Source organism: Sardina pilchardus, chromosome 4 (genome assembly GCF_963854185.1).
Source record: "Sardina pilchardus chromosome 4, fSarPil1.1, whole genome shotgun sequence".
NCBI lineage: Eukaryota > Metazoa > Chordata > Actinopteri > Clupeiformes > Clupeidae > Sardina > Sardina pilchardus.
The window spans coordinates 25,662,303-25,672,212 of NC_084997.1; the positions used below are offsets into that span (position 1 = coordinate 25,662,303).

General features: G+C 42.6%; 1 protein-coding gene across 1 annotated transcript in view; it reads right to left on the reverse strand.

Moving 5' to 3' along the window:
* The window catches only part of fstl1b (follistatin-like 1b), a 53,649-nt gene extending 52,329 nt beyond the window's left edge, over nt 1–1,320 (reverse strand). The window contains exons 1-2 of the mRNA XM_062534801.1: nt 1,204–1,320; nt 1,011–1,067 (exon numbers count right to left, since the gene is read on the reverse strand). Coding sequence (XP_062390785.1) covers nt 1,011–1,067; nt 1,204–1,206 — 60 coding nt within the window. The 5' untranslated portion in view covers nt 1,207–1,320. The remainder of the gene's footprint in view (nt 1–1,010; nt 1,068–1,203) is intronic.
* Between the last annotated feature and the right edge of the window lie 8,590 nt (nt 1,321–9,910).

The following is a 9,910-nucleotide window of genomic DNA, read 5'->3' on the forward strand; positions in this document are numbered from 1 at the left end:
GGTTCATAAACAAACAAACAAACACACACACACACACACAACTGCCTGTGTGATCTCCTCAGCTCTTAATGGCCTGCTATTCACAGCACTGTGTCGACTGAGAGCGGCGTGATCTGAAGACACAGACAAAAGCCCTCCATCTTCTCACCACACAAGTAGCTCATTACTAACACAAACACTGTAAAAGTGGCCCGCTCTAGAGATACAATACACACATACACACGCTCAATTTGTGGATCACACATACACTCACACACACACATACACACACACACACACACACACACACACACACACACACACACATACACACATGCACACACACATTCTCTCAATTTGTGTATGACTAAGGATGGTGAGTTGATACCAAATGTGGTTGGTCCATTGCACATCTGTTTTATTTCAAAGCCTGACACACTTCCCTGAGATTTTCCCGTTATTTTCATGCAATCACACACACACACACACACACACACACACACACACACACACACACACACACACACACACACACACACTCGCACACACACAGTCATTTTCTGAAATGTCTTCATAACTCAAATCCATGAAGGCAAAGATTACATGAACTAATTTCGAACAGTTAATTATTTGACACCAGAGATCGTCTCATTAGTTTCAGCAGGATTTTAACGCGGATAATCTGCGCATCGCGCATGCCTTTTGATCCTAATCGCTTATAATTGCTGTAATAAACCCAGTTCTCCGTGGCATTTTTATATTCAAGTATTTTACAGACGCTTATAATTTAATGGAACATATCAGTACAGTAGGCTATGGTGTTTCCTTCCTTGCAAATGACAGAAATTACCAATGGATTCGTAACAGTTGTGAATAATGATATTTAACACAATTTTGAATTCAGTTTCGATGGCAAAACAATTGTTTGTTCGTCATCTGATGTACTTTGCAAACTGACTGCGAATCGTTCAAGATGCATCACAGCATCTGCACAACAGAATAGGACGAGAACAATCTGGTGGTAAACTTACCTCGGCATGGCAGCAAACTATGGCGAGCAGGGCGATCAGAGGGATACTTCGGAACATCTGCACGGAGACGGAGAGGGATAAACGGAAGACAGGGAGAGAGGAAATTGAAAGAGGAAAAAAATAAATCAGTTGTTGGTTTTTTGAACCGACACGCAATTACGCAAAAAGGTTTAAAGCCTGGCCGAAGACTTACCATTCTTGATTTTTGTTCCGATCGGACGGCTTCTGAAGAGCAAAGGAGAAAAGCTGTGTTTGTCGCACAAAGCGGACGAGTGGAATGCGCTTGAAGGAAATTCGAGCAGCGCTCAGGAATCCGTAGGTCGGCGGTCTCTCCCCTCGGTATGACGTGGCCAATGAAAAACCCCCAAGCCGAAGGAACGTTAAAACTATTCAAAATCCCTCAAACGTCGACGAGAACAGACTCAACAGCGCCACGACCCACTAGGCTACATAAGGCGGGGGGAGCCATGAGGTAGGAGGTCACAGTCCAAGGGATTGCAATGTTGGCCCCCCCGTCCCGAATTATTCATCACTTATGAGGTAATTTTGTTTCGCGGTTCGTTCTTGCTTGAATAATGAATTGAGCTCATTAAAAAAGCAACCACGTTGGCGCTTCACAGATTATAGTGATAGATTCTGCCCTGTATTTATCATGCAAAGCTCATTCATCATAAATGCTAATTCAGTCATAACTGCAGCCAACTGAAGGAAGATGGAATTGGCATGCAACGTGTGTGATGTTGAACTTACAGTAAGAAAACCTCCTGTATTTTCCTAGGCTAGTTTCAGTAGGCCTACTCATATGACATAGTGTAATGCATCGCAGGATCTGTTTTAGGGTTGCAGTGTTTGGTTTAGGCCTGGTGCCATACAAGATTCGATGAAGTCTATGCGCAAATTCTGAAAATAGTTTTTTTTTTCTTGCAGAAAGTTAAAACTCTCGCTCTCTGTCTTTCAGACACGCACACACGCACACACCAATGTGTGAGAGGACAAACATAAACACACGCATAGTGCATCTCCATACATTGCAGTTTCACAAATTCCTAGATTGTCCACCCGTCCACAGGGCAAAAAAAGAGAGGTAGGTCTACCAATCTTAACGCTAACATTTTATACCGGTGGTCACAACATGGCCTAATTATAATTGAGAGAAAAAAACTGTAAGCCTGCTGCATCTCCCCCAGCTACATGTCCCTAAAGATTAAAGCAATTAAAAAGTGATTAAAAGTAATGAAAAGCAGTTTTCCCCATTGCAGTTAACAACCAATGCGCCCTTTTCAGTTATGAGATATTCTCAATTCTGGAGTTAGATTAGGGGGTTGTTTAGACCTTGTGTAAAGAAACACAGATTGTTTATTTGTTTAATGAATAGACATGTTGTGCATTTGATGTTGTTTAATGTATTATTTTATATTTGACTTATTTTAATTTGTACATAAGACATTAAAGGCGCATTCCAAGGCTTTGACTGCACCAGAGAGGGTTAAAGCGGAGCAGAATGCATACTGTACCTTTGAAATATTGTTTCAGTTTACACTGCATAAATACTTTGTAGCATAAGGAACTGTACAGCAAGGTCTTACATACGGTAGGGATAAATCTAGCTGGAACAGGAACTGGTCTTTAAATACTTTTCTCTCTTGTCATTCCTTCTACATGTAATATATTGCTGTTTATGTTCATGTTATGTTAAGTTTATTGTTTGTTCTTATTGTATGTTATTGTATTGCATTGTATGTAGCTCTTACGGTGGCCACATTATTGACATTGTCTATGGAATAAAACCTAAACCATCAGTACTCAACAACAACAACAACTGTCCGGCTGGAGTTTGCTACACGTTGTGTGTGTGTGTGTGTGTGTGTGTGTGTGTGTGTGTGTGTGTGTGTGTGTGTGTGTGTGTGTGTGTGTGTGTGTGTGTGTGTGTTGTGTGTGTGAGTGTCTGTATGTGTGTGTGTGTGTGTGTTTGTGGGCGCATATTTCATGTCGAGCGTTATTGATGAAATATAAATGACTCACAATTGCACCAAGGTGGGCCGCAAACACACAGAGGAAATTAAATTGGCCACCGAGACAAGTGGGACACACGCCTGTGTACTTCTGAAGAAGAAGGAGAAGTTTTGTTTGTTTTTAAGCTCCAGACAAATCAAGGCAGAACGTTTAATCCGTTCTCCATGTACATCAACTGTGAGATGCATTGAGGATACCTCAATCTGTCACTCAAGAGCTGCTGAACGCGAGTTTCTGCTGAGTAGGATATAGCTAATGCAGCTTACTCCTGCGACTGTGTCTGCTACTATCACTGCATGAATCTAGCTCTCGTTTGCCCCAGAATTTGGTTTATGCATGGACGGCGCTTCAGCCACCTCATACTGTATATTTCCGGTGGAGAGTGTCAGCTGTGTTGTAACGGCATCTTCAGTTATATTCAGCTCTTTTCCTGTTCACTCTGACACTGAATGTCTTGTTGATTCCCAGCAGGGCAACTCTTTATCTCTTGACACACGCGTAAATCCTTCAGCTTCCTAAAATGCTCATTCACTATAGATGCAAAACCCAACCCATAAATAGGTACACAAAAACAATAGGCGCTAAAATACAACTGATGCTCCACTGGAAATAAATGAGCTGCTTAAAGGAGTCAGTCTTCCACGCATAAATCCAAATTGCCTTGATTCTGCCTTTGGCTCAGATCTGGCGTGTCTGAGTGAGTCTGTCTGTCTGTCAGCTGTCAGAAGTGTGTGAGAAAACACACCTGGCGCTCAACCGAAAATAAATGAGCTGGTTAAAGAGCAGAGGCGGACATCCCGGATTCAGAAAGTAGAAGTCCTGCCAAGTGTTTAATCCAACCATTTAGTAAGCCAGCTCATCCTAATCAGCAGCCAGGTAGATCAGATAATTAGTTATATCACCTGTGCTAAGTGCACAGGTAGAAAGAATATGTGGCAGGACTTTTTACTTCCTGGAATCAGGATGTCCGCCTCTGTTAAAGAGCCATCCATGCATTAAATCGAATTGCCTTGATTCTGGCTTTGGCTCGGGTCTGGTGTGAGTGTGTTTTCCTGTCAGCTGTCACTTGTGAAGTGTGTGAGGCCCATACTGTAACAGCATGGCCCATGGGGCCAGTCACAGTGCAGCGGTGTGATAATGGTGTGAGTGGCCATTGTGATTTGACCTCTGAGGACCTCAGAGTTGTTTACTTTGAGAACCAAGGGATAGTACTAAGCTTGTTTACTCTCTGCTTAGTTCTTCAGAGAGGATGTGTTTTCTTGTTGCTTACTTCTACAAAGGAAAGTAAAGAAAGGGTATTTGGATAAACCTTGTGGATTCCTGTTGGTTTGCAAGTGTGTAGACATTTTAAGCTCCAAGGAATCTTTTAAAACCCTCCAAAGATCCTCACAGGTTCAAAAGGGGGTACTTCGTATTTGAAAAGTTCCCAGTAAAGATTTCCTTGAGAGTTCTCAATTGCATCTTGCTTCCTCTCGGGATACTTCAATAGGTTTTTCGCCTCGTGACAAACATACTCCACACTGTGATGTGGACAACCTGAGCGTAGCGGCGCTGAGTATCAGGGGGACAGGAAAATGGCAAGCCATACAGGTCACTGTATTGTGTTTTCCACAAAAGTGTGTGTTTGTGTGTGTGTGTGTGTGTGTGACTGTGTGTGTGTGTGTGTGTGTGTGACTGTGTGACTGTGTGTGTGTGTGTGTGTGCATGTGTGCGTGCAGAAAAGGAGGCAATTGACACAGCCTGGAGGAGAGTGAGGAGGAGATTGGGATTGTTGTGTTGTTTGCAATTCAATGGGGGGCTGTACTCCACTCCACACTCATACATTATCTCCCAGGGCCATACCTGAGATGTCCTTATTATGAGTGAATGAGTCTGTGTTCACGCCTGCACACTGGGATTTGTGTGTGTGTGTGTGTGCCTGTGTATGGCTATATTGTGTGTGTGTGTGTGTGTGTGTGTGTGTGTGTGTGTGTGTGTGTGTGTGTGTGTGTGTGTGTCTGTGTGTGTGTGTGTGTGTGTGTGTGTGTGTGTGTGTGTGTGTGTGTGTGTGTGTGTGTGTGTGTGTGTGTGTGTGTGTGTGTGTGTTTATCTATGGCATTTGTAAAGAACTCTATGCTGTACAACAGGACTGTATTGTTCATTTGATTACATCTGCCTTCAGAGAGATGTTGCTTCAAATTGCCTGGGCTCTGACCTATAAAACGGAAAAAGGGTTTTCTGACGCACAATAAAATAGCCAGTCTTGGATTGCTGTTGCCGTGGAGGCAGAATAATCATGTACTGTTATTTTGCACAGCCTTGTTGACCACATTAAGAAACGAACATGAAGTGATTTACAATCATTAAGCCAAGCAAGCAACACAGTTGACTTGCTCCACGAGTATTCTGTGAGGCAGAAGGAACCATGAGGTATTCTGAAATCCTGCAAAGAAACTGTAAAGAGGGATGACATTTTGTATACCATGGGCATACTAGAGTCGTGTACAGTATACTAGGGTGGTATTGGTATTTACTAGGATGGTATTGGTAAGGATATAGATATTTAAATGTTTGATATTAGGATGTTATTTGTGCATTTGATTAAATTGTAGTGAACATAGGAAAAATAAGTATGTGTACAGTACATGCAAACATCTCTTCTCAGCAAGCCAAAGAAGACATTTTTGATGTAGCCATACCACATCAATAACTACATGAAAGGATGTGATTACTCTATCTCTGTCTGTATGTCTCTCTCTCTCTTTCTCTGTCACACACACACACACACACACACACACACACACAACGAGAGAAAGAAAGAGAGAGACATACATAAAGAGTAGAGGGAGTCCATTGCCTGCATATGCATACAGAAGTCAATTTTGAAGTCAAACACAAAAGGTCAAATATCACTGATGACAAAATTAATTAATGCTCTGATAGATGACATCTTTCACAATACCTTCCTCAATCTTTAAAGTGAGGTGGATATCATAGCACAGTTCTTCTCATCTTATTCCATGCACTCACTTTATCAAAGTGGAGCAGACAAAGGTCATTTGGATTTAATTATAGTAGCCTATAGACAGACACAGCCTGACTGCAACAACAACGTGACAACAAAACAGGGCATTTAGTAAGTCATATGCTTCACCTTCACCAAGACATTGAATCTCACACACACACACACACACACACACACACACACACACACACACACACACACACACACACACAAATAAAGTGAAGTGCAGCGTGTACTGTGCTTTACTGATTTTCGAATGATTACATTGGGCATTTTAAGCATTTTATATAGTCTGACTTCACCTCCATTGTATTATCCGCCAGCACTGCCACCACGATAAGGAATACTGTGGCTCAGTCAGCACTAACAGTCTACTGTTATAAAAAGTCATTTAAATTGTGCTAGTGGTTGTAGTAGCATTGCGTGTAGTATCAGTAGTAGTAATAGAAGTTGTGATAGTAGTAGGCCAAGTAGTACCGTAGTAGTACTAGTACCGTGGTTTTAGCCGTAGTAGTAGTAGTAGTAGTAGTAGAAGGCCTAGAACGGTACTACTTGGCCTATTACTACTATTGTACTACTACTTCTACTACTACTACTACTAATTCTACTACTACTAGGCCTACTACTGCTACTACTAGGTAGTAGGCCAAGTAATACTGTGATAGTAGTAGGCCAAGTAGTAACGTAGTAGTAGTACTAGTAGTACCGTAGTAGAAGTCGGCCCAGTAGTACCATACTAGTGGTAGGCCAAGTAGTGACATAGTATAGTAGTAGTAGTAGTACTAGCAGAAGTAGTAGTACTGTAGTAGTAGTAGCAGTAGCAGTAGTAGTAGTAGTAGTAGCAGTAGGCCCAGTAGTGCCGTAGTAGTAGTAAATAATACATTAAAGAAATACATTACAGAAATAATGAAACAAACTTACAGTAATACATATGGATGAGAATTTTCAGGCATTTGGAGTGTACCGTTTGTGAATGACATCTAAAGTGGACCATTCCAGAGGGATCTGGGGACTTCTGTTCATGGCTGGATTCAGCAAAAGCAAGCAGTCATTAAACACAGGTAATGAGGCTTGGCAATGATAAAAGTTTTGGACAACATTCATTAATTAGGAGCTAATCACACAAATGCTTTTTTCAGGTTTGTACATTTTGCCATCCTTCTGTAGTCCAATGGAATTGATTCTGTTTCAAATCATGAGAAGAATGAATACACCTTATTAAACTATGTGAAGAACAAGTTTATTTTAGATCTTCTTGTGAAAATATTGTATGTATTTCCATATCCTTAAAGCATCAATTGTGCAAATGATTGTACATGTATAGGCTCATACAGCATTCATTCACCAAGTACATTGTCATAGTACATAAAAGGAATGAATTGACAATTTGATATGTGGATGGGCAGACCTACAGTAGCATGTTTGGAGCTGCTGTACAAGGGATTTCTCATTTTGTCCTCTCTTTTAATTGCCTGTCAATTATTTCATCAGGCATTGCTCAGCCTATAATTAAGTGCCTAGTGAAGGTCACGCACACACACACACACGCACACGCACACACACACACACACACACACACACACACACACACACACACACACACTACTACTGCTCTGACAAGCACACTTTAGCATGTCATATCTCATCATCACAGGGGCAGTGATCATGATTGATGTGGTGGGATCTGGCCTTCCAAGCGGAAGACCAGAGCGTTGCGTCAGTTTGATCCCAGGACCTACAGTAGCACTATTATCACCACATCTTATGATTCCACTGGCAGTAGTAGCATAGCATAGTGACTATAAGAAGCTTCTTACCGCTTTTTAAAAAACAGTTTTTGTATGAATTCCAGCCCCTGAGTGCGGGCTCTACCTTTTTACGACTTGACTGACGCTTTTCTTGGAGTCACGCACCAGGCATAACATAAACCGTTAGACAAAGGGCGCAGACGCCATCTCTACCCACTATAAGAAGCTGGGCTAACATGCAATAGCCGGAAAAAAGTTGGGGCTTCAATCTCGGCTGCCACCGTTGTGCCCTTGAGCAACGCACTTGACCCCTCTGCTCTGAGGAGACTGGCCCTTGCAATAAATAACATGTGTAATTCGCTGTGGCTGGGTGAAGTGTCAGCCAGATGAATATGTAAATACACCAACTTCAGTCTGATGTCCACCGTATAGGAAGCGCTTCGGTCTTGTTTTATTATGTGTAGGGAGACCCCATGGGTAGATATACTGTACTTGCTCTGAATTGTAGCTCCAGATCCCTCCTGGATCTTTACCTACCTAACCTTGCATAATACTATGTATCCCTGCTTCAAGTGTGCCTGACTTAATCCAACTTGGTTTGCAGTACACCAAGTATGTTTAGTAAGCTGAGAGTGCAAATGTTTTTAGCTTTTCACCCCTCCAAGCAGACTTTGTTAAGGTCTGTTGGATTGGATTGCTCTGGGTTAGATACATGAGGTATTTTCAGTTAGTCAAGAGGGCTACTGGGGGTTTCATTCCTCCATGCAGATGTGGATCAGTTGAATTACAACAGGGCTACACTGGGGCTCAAATTAAGCACTGCATTTACGGAGCATTTTTTGATCATACACATGTGGCTATGACATCTGGCGCGGCTAGTTCCATTGATGATAGTGGAAGCTAATTGTTGTAGCATACGCTGCACAATTGGAGCACGATTCGGGTAATCACGCCTGTCATAGGCTGCCTGTCAGAATGCTTGGTTAGCTAAGGTGCTTTTACCACTGAGTCCATTGCGGTCAGACATGCAGAGCAGAGGCATGGAGCAGATGGAGGGTTGAGAAGACCTGAGGGTGTCCAGGGGCCGAGAAGGGTTGAGAAGCTAGACTCTTTAAGCCAATCATACCATGCCGCAGAGAGAGAGAGAGAGAGAGAGACAGAGTGAGAGAGAATCATACCATGCTGCAGAGAGAGAGAGAGAGGGAGAGAGACTTAGAGGGATAGAGAGAGAGGGAGTGAGAGCAAGAGACTTAAAGAAAGAGAGGCAGGGAAATGGAGAGAGGGAGAGGATGAGACTTGGAGATGGGAGAGCGAGAAAAAGAGAGGAACAGAAAGAGGGAGAGAGAGAGATAAACAGAGAGAGTGAGTGAGAGCGACAGACAGAAGGAGAGAAAAAGAGCAGTGATCTCATTAGTCAGAGAGAGAGGCAATGCCCATCAGAGTAGCACCCCCCCGACGCTGTCTCCTCTTCACCCCCATCCTGAAGTTCAGCGCACCAGAGGGCCTTTATAATGAACTGATAAACAGCGCCTGCCTCGCCCTCCACCCCACACGGCCTTCGGGGGAGATTTAGCGCCTAAGCCAGATGGAGAGAGAGACCGTCTGCCGCTAATCACCCCCCCTGCCTTTTCTAGCCTCCTCTTCTCGCCTCTGAAGGCTTCTCGCTCGCTGGTGACAGGGCTGATGTGCTTCTTTCTCGAGACAGAAGAAGAAGAAATCACGTATAAGTACGGTTTCGTACTGTCTTACTTGGTACAGTTACTTAGATCAGGAGGTGTGATGTAAGCCGGTGAAACTTTGGAGAGTCAAGTTTGCTTTAGCAAGCTTCAGCATTACCGTGGAGCCATGATATCATCAAGGTGATGCAATGTTAATGCTGACCATTTATGGCCAGCAATACAGTATGTGCCTTTAAAACGTTTATTTTTCCATGTGTATTTACATTAAATGCATTTTTATACTTAACTTGACATTACAATTAGGTTAAATGGTGATCATCATTTTGGATGGACTGCCAGATCCTTTGAAGTCACTGTGTGTCAACAAGATATCATGTTGTTGCAGTCAATAAGTCATTTGGTTCAATATCTTTGACAGTGTTCTTCTCCACTTTATGACTTTATATAACACTTTTT